The 26,096-nt window shown below is 52.3% G+C and overlaps 1 protein-coding gene across 2 annotated transcripts; it reads right to left on the reverse strand.

The window, feature by feature from the left end:
* Positions 1-367: 367 nt before the first annotated feature.
* Positions 368-23,242, reverse strand: SLC15A4 (solute carrier family 15 member 4). Of its 2 annotated transcripts, XM_079152487.1 has the most exons (8): positions 22,642-23,241; positions 17,288-17,580; positions 13,124-13,292; positions 12,600-12,677; positions 12,076-12,244; positions 5,847-6,002; positions 4,539-4,697; positions 368-793 (listed from the first exon to the last, which is right to left on the reverse strand). In XM_079152487.1, the coding sequence occupies exons 1-8, from the start codon at positions 23,188-23,190 to the stop codon at positions 645-647; spliced, it is 1,722 nt and encodes a 573-aa protein (XP_079008613.1). In that variant the 5' UTR covers positions 23,191-23,241; the 3' UTR covers positions 368-644. The 2 variants fall into 2 exon arrangements, with proteins under 2 accessions (XP_079008613.1, XP_079008614.1); XM_079152488.1 differs by lacking the exon at positions 17,288-17,580 and having other exon boundaries at positions 13,124-13,234; positions 22,642-23,242.
* Positions 23,243-26,096: the final 2,854 nt, after the last annotated feature.

Consider the following 26,096-nt stretch of genomic DNA (forward strand, 5'->3'; position numbering starts at 1 on the left):
ATTGGGACTGTCTGGGCAGAGCTTTAAATACCCTGCAAGTTGCTCTGCAGCTTGAGCTAGGACACGTGGGCCCAGTAATTACTGATACACGCTCCTGCTTAAAAATAAGTCACAACTGTGTAAGAAACAAGTGTTTTTGAAGCCGCAGATGAAATACGCACTACCAACTGACCAAGAACATGGCGATGGCAAGACGGTGGCTCAGGAAGGAACCACGACAGGGCTCTACAAACCGCCTGGCACTTGGCCACGCTCTCCTTCTCAGCAGAAGTAAATGCTATTAATTTTTTAAAAGGGCACTCACAGGGTTTATGGGGAAGGAGAGACAATATTCAAGAAAGCGGGCAGCTAGCCAGCACACCCACAGCCTGCATGTTCTGGTGGGAAAGCCAACAGCTCGGGACCAAGAGGCCTTGCTGGACAGGAGCGACGTACGTAAAACCTGCCTTCTGCTCCAGGAGGGCCCAGCGTGCCGGCAGGCAGAACACAGGAAGGCACTTACCCAGTCCACTGGGCAGAGGGAAGGGGAACTGGCCCAGGCAACGCGCGAGCACAGGAAGCCAGGTGGCCAGCCCCACCAGCCCACCCCTCAGTGCACGCCCACCCTGTCCTGTGCTCAGTCTAGAACCACACGTGGCTCCCGGTCAGGCCCTGGCGCTGGCAGGCACTCCGTCTGCTCTGGATCGCTGCCGGTCGTACTTCACAGAGACGATGAGGAAGAGCAGGAGGGTGGCCCCCTGGATAGCAGCCAGGAGGAAGAAGTAGTAGTTCAGGTGGCAGCCGTTGATGTTGCCTGCAGGGAGGAGAGAGCCGTCAGACCTCCACCTGGGCTCCCAGCGCAGCCCACGGGCCCCCACCTGCAGGAACTGTGGCCACAGCACAAAGCCCACCCCCTGTGACTCAAGCTCTCAGGGGAGAGCAGCAGCCACCCCCTCCAGGGCTCTGCGCCCTCCTACTCCTCCTTCCCACCTCCAACCCGAGACAGGAGGCTGCAAGATGCCTGGCCGAGGAGGGAGGCGGCAGTGACCAGGGCTGGCTACAGCTCTCCAGCACCCACGGGCCTGGAGCCAGCTCCATCTGAGCAGCGGAAGAGGCAAGGACGGAGGCAAAGCCAGGGCAGGCACAGCCAGGGCGGCCACAGCCAGCCTCGGAGAGCCAGCAGCAGGAGGAAAGGGAACACTTATGTGTTAATTTTCTTTTCCTCAGAATAAAAATTTGACTGATGTAAAACAACATGGGCTTCCTCTGCCTCGCCAGCAGGGGCACACGTGGGACAGCGTGTCGCGTTCCCGCCAGCCTTCTTCCACGGGTGTTCTGTCACCGTGGACCAACTGAGGAGCCTCCACATTCAGGCCAAGCAAGCACAGAGCCACCGTCCCGCTGAAGGGTGCCTGGCTGCTTCGCCTGTGCTCCCGGCCGCCACCTGTGCATCTCCCAGCACGGAGAGCCAGGAGCAGCCTCTCAGGCTGTGAGCTCTGTCCACTGTGCAGTCACTAGGGAAATCCTAGAACATGCCCTTCGTAAGCCGTGGCAGACAGGGGACACACAGTCCACATGCCACAGGAACACAAAGTTTGTTTTCAGAATCCCTACACGTGGTCAGGCATCAGCCTCCTCACGCTGATGCCTGGCTGATAAACCAGTATCCCTGACTAGCGTAACACACTCGCACGCCGAACACCAGCTGCCCCAAGCCACTGTGGCCTTCAGGACAGTGCAGGACCGGGCCACAGCGCACACACTGCCTGTCGTGCTGGGCTTCCACTCTGCAGCCTTCGCGTACGTGCTCCGGGGGCAAAGATCTCCGAGGTTGCGGGTGCTACTGCTGCCGTCCCTGCACGCAGCCCAGAACCCAGAAGACCCCCGTCTCCCCTTGGAGAACACCTTCGAAGCCCTGGCTGACATCACCACTTGACACAGGCATGCGAACGTGTGCTGGGGAGCACAGGACGTCGGCTCAGCCACTCCGAACCTCTCACACATGCCACCAGGGCAGCACGCCTGCCCCACAGGCCCACAGACAGGGCCCCACCTAGACCAACTGATGCCAGCTGAGAAGCAGCTCCAGCACATTCCGAAGGGACGGGGAAACAGGTGAACAGGGTACCCAGCCAGCGACACCGTGAGGCCTGACTGCCACACAGAGGGAGCTGCAGCGCTGTCGGACGTGCTCAAGGGCGCTGGTGGACCCCCCTCAGAGAGTGAGCCTCCCTTCCTCCTCAAGGCCCTAAGTGGGGCGATCTGAGGCCCTCCTCTCCGTACAGGGCTCACGAGGATTCCTAACAGGGCAGTCACCAAGGTAACAATGAGCAGGGACGCACGCGTGTTCACGGTAGTGCCGATTCACAAAGCCTGGGGAAAACAGTTTCCTAGGTGTGAGGATTTGGGAGGAGAACTGCTGATCCCTTGAACTTCTAATGGACTAGGCCCCACCTGCCTGCCCAGGCACCTGTGCGCAGAGACTCGCCATCTGCCCGGGGCCTGACCCTGCTCTCACTCCCAATCCAGGAGCAGCAACCGACGCTGCCGCGACCAAGTAGTCAAAGTACGGACAAGGTCGTTTATGTGCCCAAGACCCTTCAGAGTGCAACGCTGGCAGGCCAAGCAGAAAGTATGCTGTGCGGCCTCTGCATGTGACGTGAGCCTGTGGGCAGAGGTCACAAGCCTCACAGGACCGGTATCTTTGGAGAATGCACAGAATCCAGTGCCCCACCCAGCCTGCACCGCTGCCCTGGGCCTTCCTGGCCTCTCTGTAGACAGAAGATGAATGCATATGAAGACAGGAAAGGGGGCTTTTGTTTTAAAAGATAACATTTTTGAGCCCCTCAAAAATGAGTGTACCAAAATTCATGAGCAGGGGGGTGTTGGGACACTGCAGACGGCCACAGGGTGCTGGGAAACAGGCAGCTGTGACTTAGCTGTGGTACCGAAGCCCATGCGGAGAAAGAGTGAGGAATCAAGCGCTCCCTGACAGCAGCGCCGGGCTGGAAGATGGGCCGGAGCCACCAGGGGGCTGCCCTGGGCTCTTCTGGCGGGCCGGGCGGCAGGCCGCACAGAAGGCCGCCAGACAGGACCGGCATGAAGCCCATCAGCTGTATGCACACCTTAGACAGCGCTCCAGGCAGGAACGCTGTTTCCAACTTAGATGAGTCACTGGAAGGAGCACCGCAGGAGGGCCGCAGGAGGGCGGGGCAGACAAGCTGATAAACACTGGGCCGCTCTTCCGTCAAACCTGGGTCTTGAGACCTTATGGACGGTGACTTCCTCCTCCACCTTGAAAAGCTAAACCAGTTGGTGGCTGGCTTCCTCCCCTAGGGCCACGGAGGAAGAGTAGGACAAGCCAGGACAGACGGGTGCCCTGCCCTGTGGCAGGTGGGAAGCCAGAGGGGGTCCTCCGCAGAGCCCAGGTGTGCATGCAAACCAGGACGGGAAGCTTGGGTGGAGGCTCACGACACCCGTGAGAGAGGACAGCTGGGGGACCCTGAGGCCCGAGTCCAGCCAGAAAGCAACGGGCACGAGGAGACCAAGCCCCTCCCCAGGACACAGGCACACAAGGCGGGAAGCTGGCCCTAGGGCCCAGAGCCGGCCTCCAGGGAGCCCTCAGGAGCCCTCCGTGAACTCGGCTCTCACACCACCTGCGGCCCTGGGGCTCACGGGCCGTGCTGCCCTGTACACCAAGGCTGCGAGGCTCCACGGGGACTGAGAGGGAAAGAGGCGCCCAGGGCTGCCCACTACTCTCAGAACCAGCACACGGCGCTGGACAGTCAGCAACTGTGACCACCAGGACGACTGCAGCTTGGGGCTCTGGACTCTCCACCAGGACTCACGGGGCAGGAGCCTCAGCTCAGCCTCAGGAGGGCTCTGGGCCTCCACAACTACTAGAAAAAAGCCCGGAACTGCCCTCGGATTCCCAGGGGACTACAAACCACAGTGGCTGGTGCTTCTGAGCCAGAGCAGGCGCTGCAGGCGGAAGAGGACAGGCCACAGGCTGTGCCCATGGCCAGCACGCTCCCACCGGGGAGAGGGAAGCTCCACCCCGGCCACCACACAGCTGCAGGAAGCAAGACTCCCATCTCTGGAGTGATTCTGTCCAGAACCCAAGATGCCACCAGCACTGGCACTAACTGCAAAACCCCATTACGACTGATCACGAATAACAAGTTTACTAAAAACAAAGAGCAACTTGTCTACCCTTCTTTACACATCAGAAAACGCAAGTATTGTCAGGAGAAGAAAAAAAATATACAAAACCAAGTGAAATAAAGAGAACTTGAGATACAGATTTCACTTCCCCACAGAAAGAGTTCCAGAAATTACGGCGATCTGTCCGTCAAGGATTCTCCAAGCAGCAGTGGCACACCGTGGTCACCAGGGCGTGGCTGGCTGGCCACAGCCCCTGGAGAGAGGATACTCCTGACGGCAGGGGTCCCGCGTGCCCTGAGAAGGCTCTGCCACACACCCAGGTGACAACAGCCTCTCGCTCACGCCCAGCGGCCATGCCGGGATCCCTTGCAGCGCCACAGGGAGTTGGCTCTTACCAAAGTCCGCGTGGCTGCTCATCCACCCGATGGCTTTCATGGACACCAGTGCCAACAGCCCTGAGCCCACGAAGGACCCGACGCCAGAGAAGAAGAAGAACAGCCCCATGATGGCGCTCTGCATGGACTTGGGGGCGGCAGAGTACGCGAACTCCAGACCTGGGGGAAGAGGGAGGCCGTGTGGAAGGGCACCACCACCAGGTGGGCGCTCTCCTCACCTGGTGCGGGGAGGCAGCTCTCGGGTCTGGGGCCCGGGAGGCAGCGGCTTCCCTCCCCTACCAGCCTGCTTCCCAGACCCCGCCGACCAGGACAACTCCTGAACGCACTCAGGGAAGCAGGCAACGCTCTCCAACTTCAGGGTCACACCCATGGGGACGCCAGCTCCTAGGACTTTTAGTTCCCCATGGAAAGAGGTTGTCAAAGAAACACCTTTCCTTATTCTCAAGTAAAGGACTTTTAAAAAGCACACACACTATAAACTGGGGAATTTCCTTAAATATTGTTTCTTTGTTTCTGTAGCATTGGGAACGGAACCCAGGGTCTTGCACCTGCCAGTCAAGTGCTCCACCGCTGAGCTACATCCCCAGCTCCTTTAAAGATTTCACGGGGCCTCACCAAGGTGTCCAGGCCGAGCTGGAACTTGCCTTCCTCTTGCCTCTGGCTCCTGAGTCACTGGGATTACCAGTGTGTGCCACTGTACCTGGCCAGGGTTCTATTTCAAAGGGAAGTCTTAAAGAAACTCCAGCAGGCTCACCTATATACTCAGATGCTTGTAGTAACTGGACTCAAGACATGGGATGCATCCTAAATAGAAGCCACTCTGCAGAGATGCACCCCCTCATAGACCTATCAGCCAGTGGTACATGAGACTCTCAGGTGCGAGGACCCCTACTGCCTCCTGATCCTGGCCACCACTCGAGATTCTGGGTGTCACTGATTCCTGCTTCCAACCAGTGACCAGAACATGCCAGTGCGCACCCTGCAGACTCCCCCTGACGGGGACAGAGGCCTGCTGTTGTAAAACCAGCTCTGCTGCCTTACCCAGACCTGACCACCACCACCCAGCAGTGAGCACAGCTCACGTCTCGGGCTGAGGGCACTCGGCGAAGGGCGCTGAAGCAGCACACCTGGCCGGAGCGACTTCCCTCTCAGCCCTGGGGCACCACACAGGAGGCAGGAAGGTCAGGATCCACTGCCACAGCCCAGCACTGCTCAGCAGCCAGGGGATGACCCATAGCTCCCTCCAGGTGACAGAGGCTCTGACAATGAACAGAAGTACCAGGGACCACGGACACTGTCACAACATACCTGCTATGCTTGCAAATATCTCGCTGATGCCGATCAGCACATACTGGGGCACCTGCCACCAAATGGGCAAGTCCGCGGCATGGTAAACCACTTTGCCGATGGTCTGATTGATGGTCTTCTCTTTAACGAGGTCCAGCCTTTTGCTCTCTAGGATTCCTAGAATTTAGAAGTGGGTTAGTGTAGCAGGTATTTATCAACACTTGTCATTAAACTAGAAACTCTGCTTGCCACAGGAGGGCAAGTGCCCAGCACGGCAGCCACCGCACCCACGGCTGAGGCAGCTGCAGCGCTCAGCTTCCCCTGCAGGTTCAGAGTCCCCGTCCCAAGTCTGTGCACGGCTGCCTACGGCGTCCTACAGACAGATGCGTTTACTTCAGTCCTCGGGTACCAAGCTGCTCGTCCACGTTCTTTCGTCTCTTTTAAAGGGGAGTGAGGTCCTGTTGGTGAGAGGACCACAGTCGATTCACCTAACTGCAGGTAGATGCTGAGATCTCTTCCCGACCGTGACAGCCTTAAGGCCACCCGGCACTGCCAGGGTCACCACAGCACTGCTAACAGTGACGCCAGCCGCCCTGCACAGGGCAGGATGAACCTCTGCACCAAGCACAAGTGAACCTCTGCCCACACAGGAGAGGACTCGCTGCAGGTGCAGGTGACCGTCAGCACAAGTCCAAGAGCAGCACAAAGAACAGGGCAGCCGCTCGCATACGCCCGGGGAGTCTAAAACATCCATCTGCAGCTACGGCCACCAAAAAGGATCCTGCCCACTTTTCTTTTTTAATCTAAGAACTTTTAATTGCAAATAGAATAATGGACCCTGATATTCAATGTTTATGCAGAAATATGCTTATTTAAAAACATGATATGAGGGAGGATGGCAAGAAGACGACACAATGAGCGTATTAAAATCATTCCTTTTAAAACGTGAGCACAAGAAAGGACCAGAACACAATTTCCAGGAAGACCAGAAATAAACTCGGGATCTGGACTCCAAAATGTGCCCAGTTCATTTCTCAACTGCACTGTCCCCGCAAAAACAAACATTCCCCAAACCCAGGGCAGAGAGAGGCCTCCCGGCCAAGCCTGGCTCAGCTCCATCAGGAACACCTGTGCCACGATGGCCAACAGGGTCGTCCTAGAAATGAAGGGCCAAGCTCCTCCATCGAGTCCTGAGCTTGCAGCACCTCAGAACAGCACACACAAGGAGGCAACGAGGTCGGAAGATCATCAACAGAGGAGGCCAGCCATGGGGCAGCAGGCAACGGAGTCAGAAACAAGAGAAGGGGAAACACCAGGCAAGAACAACCGCCCACAACAGGCAGGTGCGCGGGGCCCTGCAGCTGGCCTACCATCGCAGTGAGCTGCAGTAAGGCGACCCCACGAGCCTCAGATGACCCGCAGAGTTGAGCTGGGTCCTCCTCGCAGAGAGCCATCGCGTCTTACTACCAATGATGTGTGCAATCCAGAGAAAACATGAACCCCACACTCCCAAGACAAGCAAAGGACTTTGGAGCTGCTAGAAACACTGAGAGTCTGCCTGAAACACACCTGCCCCAGCCTCTCAGAACAAGCAGACCATAAAAAGTAAGGTTCTCTTTGGCAGGAGGGCTGCACGTGCAAACCCAGAGGCAGACTGGAGACAACAGAGGTTCCTGAGGTCTCCATGCCAGACGGTTTGCAGAACCGAACAGCACAGCCCTGTCACCACGGTCTCGCTGTAACACACAGGCGTCACTAAGCCTGCGCAGTGCCTTAGAAAGTGCTGTCAGGACCTGTGGCTTCCTGGTCACCACAGACCCACTGGCTCATTCCTGGCCTCCACGCTCATCTGTGGAGCCCCTAGGAGCTTAGAACACTGGAGTTTAGGACTGCTCTACTGAAGATGTGACTGGGCTGGGGACGTGGCTCCGCAGAGGAAGCCCTGGGTTCCACCCCCAGCACTGCACAAAGTCTGGTTTGTAATGTACTTCAGAATATTCCCACAGAGGAATCACGTTACTCAGCACCTGACAAGCATTTTTAGAACGTCTAGCCGGCCATAAAGGAAGTCTCAAAACCCCAAAACAGGAATTAATAAAGCCATGATCTCACCAGACTCCAAAGCAAAATGAACCATCATCAGCAAAAGTATAGGTAAAAATATCAGTAACAGTAAATGAAAAAATTCTCTGAAATTACTCTCGGACTTAAAAGGAAATCAAGGAGCTGAAGATCATCATGCTGAGTGAAATAAGCCAGACCCAGAAAGTCAAAGGTGCAGTAATTTCTCTGATATGTACGTGGAAGCTAGTCAAAAGTAAGGTTGGGGGTGGTGCAGAGAGAAGAAACGGGGGCAGGGCAGGTCATCAAACTAGAGGAAAGAGCAGCGAGGAGGACGCCGCAGGGGAAGAGGAGGGGTGGGTAGGAAAACCAGTGGAAGGACTCGGACCCCGCTTCCTGTGCTCGCTCACGGATGACCACACCAGGGACTCTCACCACCACGTGCGTCCACAAGCCACTAGTGAAGAAAGACCAACAAAGTCAGGAGCAGGAAGGTCAGCAGAGGAAGAAAGACTGGGCAGCAGGGGAGAAGGGAAGCGCTGGGGACTGACTCGGAGCAGAGGCATGGTTCTTAGCCTGAGGTCGCACAGCTACTACCCACCAACAAAGCAATGGGGGAAGGAGATCAGAGCCAAATCCAACACCCAGAGAAAAGAGCAGAGACCGAAGACACCAGGGCATGAGTCCCCATTAGGGCTGTGACAACAGGCAAATGCTCAGCATTAACATGTTTTCACAGATAAACAGAAAAAAAATTAATAAAAGTGAATGAGGAATTTAACTGAATGAGAAAAAAAAGAAAAAAAAAAAAAAAAAAAAAAAAAAAAAACAGAAAAACAAACCCAATGGAAAGTACTTAATTCCTCAGTTAGAGGGCAGAGCCCAAAGACGCCACGTCCAAATCACAGCAGGTTCTGCTCACTCTGTGAGATCCTGCCAGTGAATCTCCTCTTCTGTCTAAACACAAAGCCTAATAAAACGGTTTCAGTGCCTTAAACATAGTGACCGTTAAGTTGATGATTCAAGACGTATGGAAACAAAAAGCATTCAATTCTGGCAAGATGAACAAAAGAGAGTATGTGAATCTAGAAATGAGGAAGGAAATTAAAGATTTACTTAGAAGACTATTTTTATCTCTAACACATTTTCTTAAAACTCAAAAAAAAAATCATTTAGTAGGGATTGTTTTAAAAAAATAAGTGAATTAAGAGAAAAAAACCTATAAAAAAAATCAGAGAAAAGATTTTTTTAAAAAGTTACCAACAAATTACCTCAGGGAGGTAATGGGCTCGGATGGATATTTTAGGCAAACACCTGAACTCCCTGGCAACAGAGAACTCGCATCTCATTAAAACATTCTGAGGCCTACAGGAAAGGAGACCAACGATGGGCTCACCAACTCCTCCCCTGAAGCTGTGCGGTCCAGACACCAGAGCCCCCCAAACCACCACAGACCCACGCCGAGGACGGCAGCGGAGTGCTGCACTGAAGGAGCCCTGGCCACGTGGCCCTCTTAGCAGATGGCTTGCTCCACAGGCGCTGCAGGTGCTGAAAGCAGCCCAAGAGAGGGCAGGAGAGGCCCCGCATACCCGCCCAGAGAAAGACTCAGCGCTCACTCCTGCACAGCCACAGTGGACCCGAAGGAGGCTCGTGGCTCGCCACCCCCGGAACGCCATTTTGAACTCACAGGGTGAGCTGTGACCAGCCAGCTGCTGGAAAGAGCTGCTGCACTTGGCTCCAGCGGAGAAAGTGTTGTTAAGGGTTGTCACTACCACGAAGTCCGGGAAAGAAATGACGTTACTGGAAGATGAAGAGGGATCGTTTGAAAATAATCCACCGAACTGAAAATAAGAGCCATCAAGAGTACACAAGCAGCCAGGACTGTCGTGAAGAAGTACGAGAAACTTGGCGAGCTACCACAAACAAAAGAACAAACAAAAAAGAAAGATGGTCTTACGAATACAATGTAGGCTGGACCCAGGGTGCACACCTGTAATCCCAGCAGCTCAGGAGGATGATGAGTTCAAAGCCAGCTTTGGCAACTTAGTGAGGCCCTAAGCAACTAAGTAAGACTGTCTCAAATAAAAAACAAAAACGGGCTGGGATGAGGCTCAATAGTTGAGCGCCCCGCGTCAATTTCTGGTACCAAAGAAGTAGAAGAAAATCTAGAAATCCTTAAACCATAATGATCTATTACACATCAACATAAAAAAGAAAACCCAATGGAAAATGGGTACAAAAGAAAATTATACTCAGAAGAACATAAATGGCTGAGAAATTGTGAGAAAGAATTTCAAACATCACTAGTAAAATATGGTGAAGTAATAATAAAACATTTTTTAACACTTCAGATTAAAAAAAAAAAAAACTGACAGAAAAAAATCATCAGCACTGGCAAGGGTGACATAAACCAGAGTCAGAGCCGGCAGAGCTCTTTCCCCATCACCAAGGGCTGTATCCCAAGAAAACAGGAACATGCACGTGCAGGTGCACACACAGCCCTGTGCGGGTAAACTGGGACCGGCCATCATAAGAGGAGACAGAGTTTTTAAAATGCTATAACATTAAAAAGGGAGTATGTTAAAAAGCATGATTTCAATATGTAATTGCTGACATGAAAAAATGTTAAGTATATAATATAGGAAAATGATTATAGACTTTCTGATACCCTGTTCCATTTCTGTCCCCTCAAAATGCATTCAGTTATACACAGAAAGTGTCCTAAGACAATACAGATGTAGTGGCCATGCTTGCCTGGCAAAGATGATGGCTGAATCTGTCTGTCGAAGACCATCGCTTGACTGTTCAGTGACTTCACAAACTCGCTACCGATCAGAGGTTAGTTCTCGGTCATGAAAGCCGCGACCAGAAGAGGCACTCAGGTGATTCTGCCTCAGACTCAGGATGCTCTCACAGCCCGAGGCCACCAGTGGAGTCCAGGGACAGCAGGGGCTGACGGCACCATGTGAGGGCAACTAAGGAGCAGCCCGTGAAGGCAGCCCCAGCAGTCCTGCCCGACTGCCAGCTCGCCCAGCTGCAGGGACTTCAGAAACAAAGAGGAGGCTTTCCACTGCAGTGACCACCACGACAGTAGGAACAGAAACCTGCCCAGGGGACCAGGGAGGATGCGGACAAGTAGACTGACGGGGAGCGTCCCTGAGCCTGAGCAGAGAGGGCTTCCCAGCCAGGGAGAAGGGAGCTGAGGCCAAAGCTGGGCCTGGACAGACCCAGCGGGACGACAAGCCTGCTCCTCTGGAGGAGGAGCCCCTAGAGGGCTGCCCCCACTTAGTCCCCAGCACCAGTTCTGGAGAGACTCCGAGCTCCAAGCACTGAGGAAAAGCTTCACTCAGACCTCACTGTCATTAACTGTGTGCTCAAAAGAAAAAGCAAGCCTTCTACAATGTCTGGCTTCTTGAATCCAGATCTCCTAAGCCTCAGGACCAACTTCCCTACACCTGTTGAACACCCTGAGGCTCCTCGGCTGGCCAGAGGAAGGCCTAGCAAGAGGACAGGAGCTCCCAGTCCTCATGGCCGCAGAGTCCCCATCAAATAACTGCGTTATCTTATGGTTCAATAACCTTCGAACACTGGTGAAGGAGGGATGCTTCAAAGCAAATTTAAAACATCAGCAACAGGACAGCTTTACCAGCAAAAAGAGAAACAATGTCTCAGAATATGGGAACTAGAGTGGACAGAAGCCCTTCAAAAGGCGGACACCCCTCCCTGGACGAGCACGCTCAGGCATCGGTTCCTTGTGTCGGGGGCAGAAGCATGGCCCATGAGCCTGAAACGATCTCACAAAGATTTCTATTAAAAAGTCAAAGGACTGTGGACGCTCTGAAGCCTGTAAGAGCTGCGGCTGGTCACTGAAGGTGGACTCTCCTGTGAGAATCACAGAACTCTTCAGTTAGTGAGCAGGCATCCAGGCAGCAACCTCTACTCCAAATCCAAACCAGGCGCAGAGGACAGCCCCTTTCAGAGCCCATGGTTTGAGTCCTAGAAAACTGATGATGTATCCTCAGGAAGAAGACTGGAACTTCCACAGTGAAATCAGAAAATGGAGAATGATCTCTAGAAAAGGCTTGGGAGGCAGTCTTTTGAAGCACATGCACTTCCTGAGCAACATGCGCAGATCACACACTCTGCACCACCTCAGGAGAGCAGTGCGAGGGGGGAGAGAGCTGCTCACCCGCAGCGAAGGCAGAGCACATCACGAAGAACATGCCCACAGCGATCCTCTTCAGGGAGGACGGCAGCAGGCCGTGTCTCCTCAGGATGGGGTCCACCAGCTTGTCCTTGAGTGGGATGAGCACCAGGATGAGCACCGCGTCAAACATGGTGAGCCAGGCTGCTGGGAACTGGTCAGAACACAGGAGGGTCAGCCTCCCTGACAGCACAGAGCACAGTCCGTCTCCACCCAGTGCAACCCAGGAAAGCAGACACTGAACTGGGAACACGTGTTTCTAAAAGGATCTCTCGTCCTGTGCTCTGATGGGGGACAGAATCAGGTAAGAATACTAATTAACACATGACTGGTGTCGCCAAGCCAATCTCACGAATGGCCTGGCCGATGAAAAGGCGTGGGTGCTCCATCAGATGTGAAGGCTGGTTCCAACGTGAACACAGTCAGTCTAGTCACGGATCCTGATGCAGCAGGGGTCTATCTATTACCTAACCCCAACTGTCAACTTCAGAGCAGTTCAATGATCTTACCGTGTGAGGAGTGGTTGTAATGCTTGAAATTTCTGGAATCTTCAAATGAAGACTCTGTAAAACATACGTGGTCTGCATCTGGGCACAGAAAGCAGAATTGTTACAGGTGAACCAAACATGGTGTCCGAGGACAGCAGCGGTCTCCCCGCAAACCCACCCTCTGTGGGAGACCCTGTGACAACTCTGAGAACAGATGGTGGTTCAAGTGTGAAGTGGACAGGTCAATTATTTGGTCTTCACAGGAATCCTCGAGATAATTTTGGAAAAGAACTGCAGTTATCCAAATTGAAACTAAATTAATGGAGGGGTCCATAAAACCAGAAGCACACCCATTCTTAGCTTCATTTTCTGAAAAGGGTTTCAAAATATTTAAAGCAGTCAAAATGAGTCTAAATTAAAAACAAAGGAGCCTAAGAGATTCACGGGGGTGGTGGTGGGGGGGGGCGGAATCCCATCAGTACTGGGCAGAACACAGGAGGGCAGCGCGCCTGGGAAACGAGCCATCCGGCCGCAGGCCCACTCACCTGGAAATACACTGTCCAGTAAGGGACCAGAGCCACGAACACAGGCACAATCTTGACGAGGGCTTTCACATCCTCCACTCTGTCCTCTGTGAACGGCCCTCCGCGAGACATCTTACATGAATCAAACAGACTTTGTTTAGAAGGTTGCTGAAAGACTCCAATGCCTTCACTTTGGGAAACAAAATGAAGGAGTTAGTTTTCCTCCACCCCCGGCAATCAATTATTTGGTAACAATTTAAATTTGGGGTAGGAAACCAGCTCACCAAATTGAATCTGCTTTAACTCATTCTATTATTAACCCTACACACCTATCTAATAATTTCTAAATGTAGCAAAAGGTGCTGGAATAGCTGACAAAGGGCATGGCTGCAGCTACTGAGATTCAGAGACTGAGCAAGTCGGAGACACAGTGGACTACAGTTCGAGGGCCCGTGTTAGCCCAGTGCTGGTCACCCTGCTCAGCAGGCTACGTGCTAAGGGTCAGTAGTTCCATCCAAATCTGCTCGTCTGATTCCATCCAACAATCTGCTCATCAGATTCTTGATATCTGAAACAAAAGCAACGGTACTAGACTGGATTTTTTCCCTTGCCAAGCGGAGATTCCAACCCAGGGTGTCTCACGTGCTGGGCACGCGCTCTCCCACTGAGCCACACCCCAGTCCCAGGCTGCCTGTACTTCCACTTAAGCTCTTCTAGCCCATGTGGAGGCTGGCAACCCAGACTCACGCTCAGTACGACCACACTGGTGTCCTCTCCTGGGTGAGGGGGGCAGAGGAGGGCAATGCTAGAATGAGGGCAGGGAGGGTCACAGGAGGGCTCCTGTTCTTGGACCCCTGAGCACTGGGTTACCTGCCCTGACCATGAGCCCGGAAAGTGCTCCAGGACCTACTGGCCCATTTCACAGAGGAAGCTGGGGCACAGAGAGGACAAGAAATATGTCAGAGTCACAAAGCTACGAGGCCTGGCAGCAGGGTGCAAATCCGAGCAGCCTTGGCCACTGCAGCACATCACTGCCCCTCTGCTCCTACCTCCATGTCACCCTCGCACCACGGTATCACAGTCCAGAACAGAGCCGGGCTCCCGGGTCCCCACACCAGCACCTTGGCTTCTCCATCGGCTGATTTGTGCTTTATAAAATGAGCAGGTCCCTCTAGACAGCTCCAAGATCTTTTCCGGCTCCCAAACTGAACAGAGCATGCCCTAAGGCTGGGGGAAGAAGGGGCTGCACAAGTTCTCTGAAGTCAAAGATACCAGGAGCCAATTATCTTAAGACCAGCTCCCAATTCCGGGACTCGAGGAGAAATGGCAAGTGTCTGCTTTGTAGTTTATAAACTCATGTCCCATTTTACTAAGCTGCCACTATTTTAAATTATTTTTTATCTTATAAAGTTGACAGGTTTCATCTAGACATTCAGAATAGGGAGAAAATCAAAAAGCTAAAAACTAATATTTTAACCAAATTTTGGTAAAGACAACTAAATCAATTCAATAAGTATTTACTGAGTACCTACTGTATGCCCAGGGCTGTTATGACTGGGCGCTGGGGATACTGAAACAACTTACTACTTTTCTTATTTCAAAAAGGAAACCTGAGGTCTTTATGCACCTCATTGGATCCTACCAGTGATTTACACATCATGCTAAGTATGTTTCCCAAATCACTTCCATTCCAAACAACAAATACACTTTGCATGAAGAATTTCCCATGCGGGTTACTAACGGGCTGTGCTGCTTTGACTTCTTATCACTTAAGCATTTTAAAAACTGCCAAGTCAATGTGCAGCACACATGGTTCACACAGTGAACTATCCAGTGACCTAACGTGACGCCACGGTCACGCGTAACATCAGAACACGGACAAGAGCCCACTGCCGCCGCGGAAGCCCAGGGGCACGTGCACCGTCAGGGCACAGGGCCACCAGCTCCGAAGGACTCTCAACTCAAAGAGGGGCGGATCTCAAGGAAGCGCTCAGGCCATTTAAACAGACCTTCAGCGCTCATTTAAAATCGGCACCGCATCATCTGGGAAGCAGAAGAACACAGACCAGAAACTGGGGTGGGGCCTGATGAAGTCGAGAGTCTCACAGGTAGAAACTAGGTGCACCCTACTTCCCTGGGCTCAAGCGAGTGGCTACTATTGACTGGCCCCATCAGGGACTGAGCATCACCTTGCTCAAGTCTCACTGGTCTCCCAGTCCATCTCAACTATGCAAAAAGGGAAGGCAGGCCTGGCAAGGTCATTAACCCTGTTCAAACAAGGAGCACAGGTGGACAGTTCTTTAAACCACCAACTTTTCTCCAAGGAGCCCTCTATCCGTACTCTTGTCCACAGAGGCTCCAAGCATAGACCTAAAGGGAAGCAGTTTCTGAAGTAAAAGTAACTCCAAACCCTCTTCCCCGTGCCATCTGGTACTAAAACCCAAGTAAGTCCTTGAAGCCAAGCTGCTCTCTGGCAGAAGTCTGCCAGGTCACATAGGCACGGGAGACAGTGAGGGCTGACTGGGAGGGATGCATCTTGCCTAGGATAGCAGCTCACAGAATAAACATCTAAGACCCAAGACACCACTTCTGTCACATGAATAAGACCCTACAAAATGCTAGCATCACCACCGGGCACCACGGTGCCTGCCTATAATCCCAGCGGTTCAGGAGGCCGAGGCAGGAGGATCTTGAGTTCAAGTCAGCCTCAGCAACTTAGCGAGACCTTGCCTCTAATAATAAACTACAAAAAAGGGACTGGGGATGTGGCTCAGTGGGTAAGTTCTCCTGGGTTCAATTCCCAGTACACACACACAGACACACAGAAAGCTAGCATCTGCTGCTGCTGAGCAGGGTGACCCTGGTTTTTAGAAACTCCTTAGTGTGCTTCCACTACTTGAAGTCCAGAACGAGGGGTCTGAAAACTGTGAGGACGACCAGCATTCCCACAGGCCCACTGAGAACAGCGTCTGCCAGACACCACACGAGGGCCCAGAATCAAGCACAGACAGTGTGCCTGCAGCAAAAAGGCTGGTTACAGGGCTACTCTGGTGCAGCTTCAGAACGAACACGTGCAGGAGTGCCCTCGGTCATCAAGGCTGCAAGCACAGAGAAGACACGGCAGGCACTGAGGCAGACGTTCAGCCTGCGGAAGGGCACGGCCCCAAGGCCCACAGAGAGCTGCCAGGATCCAGGCTGACCGAGCAGCCCTGAGGGGCTGACCATAAAGGTCCCAGAGACTCGTCCAGGGACACAGCGTTCTAGTCCTGATGGTCACACCACTTGGGTTTCTCCTGTTCCAGAAATGCAGAGCTTGAAGGGATGATTTCACCACACGTATACCTTACATGTCTCTCAGCAAGTAATAATGCAAAGATGTCCGAGGTGCCTCCTTAAGCTGAGTTCTAGACTTTTCTCTTTATCACCCTGCATCTGGTGACCACTTGTCACAGTGCGCTGGGACATAGAGGGGTTCCCAGGACACAGGACTTTCTGATTTAAAACCCCAGTTCACGGAGCAATCAGCACAAAGCTGGGCAAGTTCCCTGCAAATAGAGGAGACCTGGTTTCCCCAAAGCGCATCTCAAAGCTCTGCTGCAGTCCTTCTGTTGGAGCAGCTGACGCTGACGTGGCCCCTGGACAAGAGAGCACCTGCTGATCTGACAGACTGCTTGTTTCACTTCTGATAGAAAGGTTCCAACAACATACGCAGTGGCTTAGATGTTCATTAATGTATTTCAAGATGCTTCAAAATAAAATATCATGCACCCAGCATGTATTCTGTCTCCTCTATGCCCTGGGCAAATCCTATTTTTACTTCTGGTCTGCCACTAAGCTGCCAGGAGCTTCCATCTGCACTGGCAGTGGAAGACGCTGGACACGAGCTCCTTGCACGCCCCCCTTCCCCCCATCTCCCACCCTGGCTCTGCAAGGCTGGGAGACCAGACTCACAAGGGGACAGCTTTGCATGCCCACCCCACCCGCAGAAGAAGACTAGAGGAGACAGGACTCACAAGGGACAACAGTGCACAGCCGCTGCCCTGCCAAGCAGATGCGAGGCTAGAGGAGACAGGACTCACCAGCCATGCAGCCCAGGGCCCAGCACATGACAACATCAATTAGCAGCTGTTTTGGTGACAGTGAGTGAACAGTCCCAACAGCCCAAGATGAGAATCGCGCACTTACCCACTGCTGGGGCGTCCACCGCGCCTCTGCGAACAGCACCAGAATGTGAGTATCCTGAACATGTCGGTGAAGGCACTGCCATCCGGGGGCTTGGTGATGAAGACACTCTGGCCACAGAGGAAGACCACGAAGGCGACAGCGACGCAGACTGTGGGGATCAGGTACCCCGTGAAAAAGCTCACGTTCTGCTGAATGTAGGCAATGCCTCCTAGTGAAAGGATCGCTCCCAAATTAATGCTCCAGTAAAACCAATTAAAAAATCTCCTAGTGGCCTCAGGACCTCGATCTTTGACCTAAAATAACAGGGAGGAAAACCACTTGAAAATGTGTGACAGGAATTTATTCCTTTATCTATCTTTCCTTTCTTTTCCTTTTTTTGAGACAAGGTCTCATTGTATTGCCCAGGCTGGGCTTGAACTTCTGGGTTCAAGTTAGGAGTCAGCTTCCCAAGTAGCCAGGACTACAGGTGTAGCCACACCATCAGCTGGTCTGTGATAAATCTTCACAGGTGAAAAACGAGGACCATGAAATGCTAAAGACTGCTGTCAGCAGCCTTTAAGAAATGCAACACAATCAAAGCGGTGTTCGCAGATACAGTAAAGGGTCCCTTGACAGAAGTGCTCCACACTTACCTACCACCAGCACTGGGCTGGTTCTAGGGTGATTTCTCCAAATGCCAACAGATTCTACAGCATGTGAATCAACTGTCACAGGACCACACAGCTGTGCAGGTAAGTTCCAGCACTTATGCCTCACTGATCTAAGTGGCCTGAAGCACTGGGCCAAAGGCTCAGCCCCCAAACACACTGCAGGTAAATCCAAACACACTTGCATTCTCCTGCCTTGGTCTCTCGAGTGGCTGAGATGACAGGGAAGGCCATGCGCCCAGCTTGATGTAGTATTTTAAGCACTACTTTGTTTTTAAGATTAAGTGAAACATACATTTTTACCTCACATACATGTATGACTGCATGACTGATGTGAGTCTGCAATATGTATAATCAGAAAAATGAGAGATTACACTCCATTTATATATGATTATCAAAATGTATAAATGCATTCTACTGTTGTGTACAACTAATTAGAACAAATAAAATTTAAAACTTTAAAAAAAAAAAAAGATTAAAGTAGAAGTGCAAACCACATAGTTAAAACTGAGTGCTGGTCAAAAGCCATTACTTTTAAGTCCAAATGGTTAAGCATACCAACTGCATTGGCAGTAACAGGCTCAGTTAATTATATGGTTATATCATCTCAAATTAAAAGCCTGGATTTTAAATAAACCACAGTCATTCTCAAGAGTTTGAACTTTTCTCCAAACAGAGGCTCTGAACCAAATTCAAGCACTGTGACTGAACAGAGTGTACTGAGACTTTCTTCCACAGGGGCACAATGCCTTTAAAATCTTATTAAACAGTGGGCATGATGTTAGATTGGAGATAGACAAGAAGAAAAATGTCAGCTGAAAAATGTTACAGGAAAAAAAGTGTTAAAAAAAAAAAAAAACAACTGGTAAACTTAAAAGAGGCCAGTAAACACACCAAATCTAATACGGACAATTTACATGAGGTACTGGGGCCTTTCCACACCCACCACGGCACTGCACACAATCCCATCCTTAAGACGTGTTTCATCTTCACGTGAAGCAAGAACAAGTCAACATTCAGTTAGCCTAGCAGAATCCTAACCTTACTACTCCGTTCGCCCGTTTTCTGGATGAACTTGTGGTCAGTTTATTTCAAGTTCCAAGGGTCATCCACCAAAACTACTTCATAACCAGAGTCCATTCTTGAGGCCCAAGTAATCACACACCAGCCACTTTGGCCACGAGGGGATGCTGGCTGATGCCCTGGGCATGTCACCAGCCTCCGGCATTTGGCTGACAGGAGCATGCTGTTTCGACACGTGTGTGCCGCTGCCACGTGCCCTGCCAGGGTGACAAGCTGTTTATGGGCCTGGTCAAAGGAGACCACCAAAATCAATCTGAAGAAGTAAGGCTCAAAACACAGAATTGAATACCAGGTTAAATAGCTGGCTGACTTGGGAAAATTCCTTAAAATACACAGGAGGGCAATTTTTTTGTCTACCAAAAATAAATAAATAAAAGTGCATTATGTGCCATCTTCATCCATTGGCACAGTAAGATTTTCCTCTTTCAGATAACTCTTCAAATACTGGATTTACCCATCAGGAATGATCCTGATCTTTGAAAAAGGGTAAGCCACAGGGAAATGTCAGGCTGGCAAGATGTACATCAAAATACATCACCCCCTTGGGCTCCTCAGCTTACACATTCACTCTCAAAACTCTGTCTCAAAGCCACACAGCCTGACCCCATTCACCTCTCAAACCAGAATGCTTCCCAGGGGCCTGTGTGGAGATAAAGAGGCCCATGAGAGAAAGAATAACTTGAAAATGCAAGCAGATTCCCTCTAAATGAGAAGGCGGACCAGGGCAGCCGACCTGCACTGGAGGACAGCAGTGCAGCTACCCACAAGGGGCCTCGGAAATCCCACCAAGACCAGCCAAGACTGGCATGGAGCAAAGCCCCTGGCCTAGGGGTACTAATCCCAACATCTCCCATGGAGGTATCATTCACATCAAATGCACCCACTAAAGCATGGTCCATGGTTCCCGCGTAACCCATCACAACCATCCAGGCTGCCCCACTTCCTTCGCACCGACGGGAGCCTCTTTCCTTTAGCATTCACTCCCAGGCCCTTCCTGGCCACAGACAACCACTGGCCTAACATTCCTGTGCAGGACATTCCACATAAATGGACATCCACGGAACCCAATGTCTGGCTTTCTCCAGATAATTAGTGTATTGCTCGAGATTCACCAGCACTGCACTTCTTTTATTATGGCCCAATGATATTGCTTTGTATGGCTATACTACATGTAGCTCATTCTTTCATTAGTTGATGGACACCCCCTAACCTTTCATTTAAAAAAATTTAAAACTTACAGAAAAGTTGAAAGAATCATAAAATGTGCTTCTCTATACCCATTACTCAGATAGCTCTTTTTTCTAATGAAAACATAGGATATTTCTGTCTAAACTATTTAGAAATAAGTTATAGCACCCAAGATTCCATAAGCATCTCCCACAAGGGTCTACACGATCACAATGCCATCAGCACACCAGAACTGTAACGCCAAAGCATGACCACCTGATGCGTGAGCTACAGTCTCACGTCCACGTGTCCACAGAGCATGGCTGCCAGAAACCCTCCAGAGCCCACCACTTTACACCTGGCAGTCAAGTCTCCCTGGCATCCTTCTACCAGGGTCCCTCTCCCACCAGAGCATCTTCCCAGCTGGCCAGCCTCTTCCCAGGTGGCTTTAGATGAGACATCTCCACACTATGGATCAAAAGAGTGCATGTTCTTGGGATCACTCAAGATAAGCTCCACAGGACCATTCACTGGCTCCTTTAAGAAACATCAAACTCTGATCTACTGTGAACCAGACAGCATTAACTTTTAATTCAGACTGCCTAGGTTCAAACCCCGAGGCCCTGCGCACTCCAGGAGCAGTGAGGGGCGTGACCACAGCATGAGACTACAAGGGCTGTGAGGAGAGACACAACACACCCAGGAAGGGCATCCGGTAATCGCCCATGCTGGACTTGCCCTGCCTGAAGACGGAGGGCAAAGGGGCTCCTGGCTCCCAGTCTCGCACCTCTGCCTGGGACTGGGGGAGGATGGTACCAGGGCCAAGGCCATGAACCAGGCCCAGAAGCAGCCTCAGTGCCCTGGCCAAATTAGAGGTTAGGAAATCAGTGCTGGACGCTGAGACGAACCCTGGCTTGACCACTCACTACCCACAGCACAGGAAAAGCTTTGGGCCTCCACTTACCCACCTATAAGGTGAATTTAAGACTCCCACATAGCGTAAAGCATTGTATAAAGAACTCGGTTCAGAATTCAGTACACAGAAGAGCCACCATCTCATTCCCTCCTGAGGCATCTCCTTACTGCATGGACGGCCTCGCACAGAAGCAGTAATTGTTCGGACTCAAGGGAAAGCTCCTGAGCCTGGCTCAGCCAGGTCTTCGCTGCGAAACTCTGGGCCAATGATTCAACCTCTCCAGCCGCGGCTTCCTCATTTATGAAGCAGGCACTCGACCAGCAGGGTGTCATGTGGACTAAGAAAGTACTCAGAACAGGGCCTGGGCAATTTAAGCCACGGTAAACGCCAGCAAGGAACGGGCATCAGAGCCACTGAGCGCAGACCCTAGGGGTCATCCTCCCCACTGCTCCAGGCATTCACCAGCACTACCTACCCACCCCAAACCTCTAAACCCACCCACTCAACTCCTGTCCCCTGCCTCCACTCTCAACTGGTCAGTTGCAAGACTCTGGCCTGGAACCCCTGCTGACAGCACTGACCACTCAGCCCACTCTCTACAGCAGACACCTGCGATCTTTCTGAGATGGGGCAAAGAGTTGAAACTAGGTTGTGGAAGACACTGTCTCCATAGCAACTATTCAATTCTGCCACTGTTAAAACAGACTCAGCACAGGGAATATGAGGGCAGGAATGGATGGCCCTGTGTTCTAATAAAACTTTATTAATGAAGAATCAAAGTTGAACTTCACCTTTTTCACCTGTCTCAAAATTGTTTCCAACCACTTAAAGATGTGAGAATCATTCTTGGCAAGCAAGTCCTCAAAAAGGAGGAAGTAGGTGTGATTTGGCACCCAGACCATTTGCCAGCACTTCCCTTCCCACCCAAAGTTCTGGATGACTCCAACCTCATTCTTGGCGGTGGTGATTTAGGGCAGCAGTGGGAGGCTAACTCAAAAACTCTTCACCTGGCCTTTCCTACCAACCCCACCCCAAATCCTTTAAAACAACAAAGATGTGCGCCCATTCATTTGTAAAGGAAGTCCAGTAGTGATAGGGACTTGCCCTTGTTTTCTGGCCCCAAGGCCTTTGCACTAGTTGACCCCCCTGTAGGGAAACCTTCAACAGCAGCGACCATGTCTATCCTTCAAGTCTCAATTCAAAGGGTCATTCCACAGAGGGCAGCCCCTTCTCTTTTAGGCCACCCCACCTTGCTAGGACCTATCACACCTGCCTATGCAGCTTTCTTCCAAATGCTCCTGAGCCTCCCTGCGCTGCAGGAAGCTGCCCTGGGGAAGGCTCCCTGTTCCTACGTCCTTTCTGCACGGGGCAGGGACACAGGACAGACGCTAGGTATGTGAAACAGTGGGATGGGCACGGCTATCTGCTCGCGGGCTGTCTTCTCCAAGGTGCCAGGTGCACAGCCCGGTGCGGGAGTGCGCGGCTACCCGCTCCGGCTCTCGGGGCACCAGACGCAGGTGAGGGGGCCCGGCGCGGCTCACCTGGTCGGCGCCGAAGGGCGTGATGTTGGCCTTGACGGTGGCCACGCCCAGGCCCACGAGCACCAGCCCCGCGAAGGTGGCGGGCGCGCAGCGGCGGGCGGCGGCGTCGGGGCAGGCGGCGCTGCCGTTGGGGTAGGGCGCCGAGCAGTTGAGCACCCGCGTCGGGCGCGGGGTCCCGCAGAGCGCGGCGCGCGCGGCGGGCGCGGCCAGCAGCGGGAAGGCCAGCATGCCCAGCAGGTAGAGCGCCAGGCTGAGCAGGATGGCGCGCGCCCGGCCGAGCCGCGCGTCGGCCAGCCAGCCGCCGAAGGGCGAGCCCAGGTAGGTGAGGCCCATGAAGAGCAGCAGCGCCTGGCTGGCCTGCGCGCCCTCCCAGCTGAACGGCGCGCCGTTCAGAAACAGCACCAGGTTGGACGTGACGCCGTAGAAGGCGGCGCGCTCCAGCAGCTCGGTCAGCAGCACGGCCCCGCACGCCGCGTGCCGGCCCGCGAAGGCCCCGGCCGCCGCCCGCCGCGCGCCCAGCAGCGGCACCCTCTCGCCCGCGCCCTCCATGCGTCGCGCCGCTCCGGCAGCCGGCCGCTCCAGGAAGGCCCCGCGTCGCCCTCTCGCGAGACCGACGGGCCGCACTGCCCCATTGGGCGGGCTCGCTTCCGGTCCCGCCCCGGAAGTCCGCGAGGCGGCCGGCGCGCTGCTGCGATTGGCTGCTGAGCGTGCGCAGGAGCACGTGGTCGGCGGGGCGGGGCTTGGGGGGGAGACGAGGCAGAAGGCCGGCCCTGCCCTGCCCTGCTCTCCGTGCGGCCCCGGTGGAGACTTGAGCTGGGCGACTGTGGCAGGGCGGCCGGCGAGCTCAGGGTGTTCAGTAGCGCCCCGGCGTTGCCGCCGGCCAGATGCCAGCTCCACCCCCGCCACCCCAGGCTGTGGCCGCAGAAGACGTCCCCGGACGTCGCCCCAGCAGCCTAAGCGGCCGGCTTGCCCGGACTGAGAGCCACCATCCTAGAACAACCAGGCCCACCTGTTTCAGGTCTGCCCGAGACTGCCGCAGACACCCCTGGTCCCCAGCGGTCATTCCTGAGAAGCTGCCCAGGCCCTCCCATCCCATCACCCCTTGTAGAACCTGCTGCTTGATTTGTCTGTCTCCCCAGTCTGCACGTTTCCCACAGGCCCAGGCTTCGTGCTGGCAGAGATCAGTGCTGTCTTGCTCCTGTCCCCAAGCCCTGCACCTAGGAAAGCAGCACCTGGTGCAGTGGCAGAGTGCCTTTCAAGTGGCTCCAAGCATGGGTTGGTATGGACCCAGAGCTGCACTGATTCAGATGGTGTAAGACCACTTCCCCATCCTTCATCCTTATCTTCAGCAAGGCTAGGTGGGAGCCATTACCTGGAAGTGTGTTCCGCAGTAGGTCATCAGGGATAAGTAATCCTGCCCCTTAGGTAGCATGCTTCATCTTTAGTTTTTTTTAATGTCAAACTTATAGACTGATGTTTAGCCTGGTGCTGGCACAAAGCAGGCATATGTGTTTATTAAATAGCTAGTGAGAAAATAGTTTGATGCCAGAACTGAGCCTTTTCCACCTGTTAATACTAATTGTTTTTCAGCAGTCAGCTTGAATGTCGCTTTCCTAACTCTCCAGACGAGATCAACTCCCCTAATTTTTATGTCGTTTGTGCTCCCTGTACTTTTTTTCCCCCCACAGTAATTCATAAGCATTTATTTTATGAAACCACTTAGGGCTGTTTTTGAAGCTGAGTGGATTGGGATCTTTGGTGGTCATATTCCTGAAGTCTATAGCTCCTGCCAATAATAAACACATTTGGAGTTAACTGAATGAGTGATCATTTGTTGAACTGTAAATGATATATGAACACCTTATGTTCATATTAGTACCCAAGCCCACTAATGGAAAAAGCAAAACCCTCAAGATTTCTGCCCAGAGTCACATATTTCGTAGGTAAAGGAACTCTGACTTAAAAGGCTTGTTTATAACTGATTCTTAGTTCCAGTATTCCTTCCAAGTTCCAGCTAGTAGATGGACAGAATCTTTGAGGATTTTTCTAGTTCTGATAGTCCTTACATGCTCAAGCAAAGTCTAGAATGGAGTTAACATTAAATATGGAATAAAAGTGAAGTAATTTGATTTGAATCATTGCCCAGTTAAAGATATACATTTTGGATGGTAGCAGATACCTGGTTGGGTGATCTCATTTGAGAAATCCAATGCTAAGTAAAAAAAAAAAAAATGTCAGGGGAGCAGTCTCCAGGTTCAATCTATACCAAGCATTGTAAGCAGTGTCCCAAGGTCCTATATTTGGTAACTTGAGATTGCAAAACAAATCCAACATGCAAAAATGTTTCAGTTTGGTTGCAATGTTTAGGGGGGCAAAATGAGCAAAGAACACATACTGCAAGATCCTATTTATTTATTTATTCATTGTACTGGGGAATAAACCCAAGGGCACTTAGCTACTCAGCCCCATGCCCAGTCGTTTTTGTTTTTTTTAATATGTACATTTTGTTTAGAGACAGGGGCTCACTAAGTTGCATAGGGCCTTGCTAAATTGCAGAGGCTGACTTTGAACTTGTGAGCCTCCGCAGCTGACACTGCATCCAGCTTCAAGATCCCATTTATATGAAATGTGTGCAGTAGGCAAATGCATAGAGACAGGCTGCAGATAGGTGCTATGGTTGCCACGTTGGTGGAAGTAAGATTGGGAAATGATTGATAAAGGGCATGGGGTGATGAAAATGTCCTAAGACCGATTGTGGTGGTGGCTGTACAACTCTGACTGGACTAAAGGCCATTGAGTTGCATTCTTTAAACGGACAGATCCTATGGTGTGTGAAGCTTGTCTCAGTGAAGCTGTTACCAAAAGAAAATGAACTAAAAGTTACTGGAGGGGTTTCACATATGAATTTGGATTTCCTGCTGTCCTGATGGGGAAAAAATGGGAGTTGTGGCAACACTGGGGCTTGCGGTTACCTGTCACTCCAGTGCCCCCTGCCCCAGGAACTATGTCTCATGGCATTCAAGTCTGCATATGGTCCCAGCAGGTCACAGAGGCACACAGACCTGTGGACCTGTGACCTGTTTTGACCAAGAGAATGCCGCAGAAGAGTCCTGGACCAGGTAGGAGCCCAAGCCTTGAGGCCGTCTGACCGACTCCGCTCTTGTGCCTTGTGCCCTGAGCCACCGTGTTAGAAGGCACCTGGCTTGCTGGAGAGGTCACATGTTGAGGGAGATCCACAGCAACGAGGTGAGGAGGTCTTTGTCCCAGCATCCCAGCCAGTGTGCCAAGTAAATGTGGCTGTACAAACAGCCCTCGAGGCTCACGGGAAAGCTCCACAGGCAAGCCTCAACCTGGAGTGCAGAAGCGTGAACAAACACCTGCCATTTATACTACCAGGGTCTGGGAGCGTGTGTCAATTGCGGCGGACGTCAGAATGCGTCTGCCTTCTCCTTTGA

This window comes from Sciurus vulgaris (genome assembly GCF_902686455.1).
Source record: "Sciurus vulgaris genome assembly, chromosome: 8".
Taxonomy (NCBI): Eukaryota; Metazoa; Chordata; class Mammalia; order Rodentia; family Sciuridae; genus Sciurus; species Sciurus vulgaris.

Bases quoted from the DNA above. Each gene is read 5' to 3' on its own strand.
- SLC15A4 (XM_079152487.1), bottom strand. From the start codon at position 23,190: ATGGAGGGCGCGGGCGAGAGGGTGCCGCTGCTGGGCGCGCGGCGGGCG. The intron at 4,698-5,846 runs GTATGTTGTGAC...CTCTTCCCCCAG, and splicing joins GATATTTGCAAGCATAGCAG to GTCTGGAGTTCGCGTACTCT. The intron at 794-4,538 runs GTAAGAGCCAAC...TCCTCCCTGCAG, and splicing joins GAGCAGCCACGCGGACTTTG to GCAACATCAACGGCTGCCAC.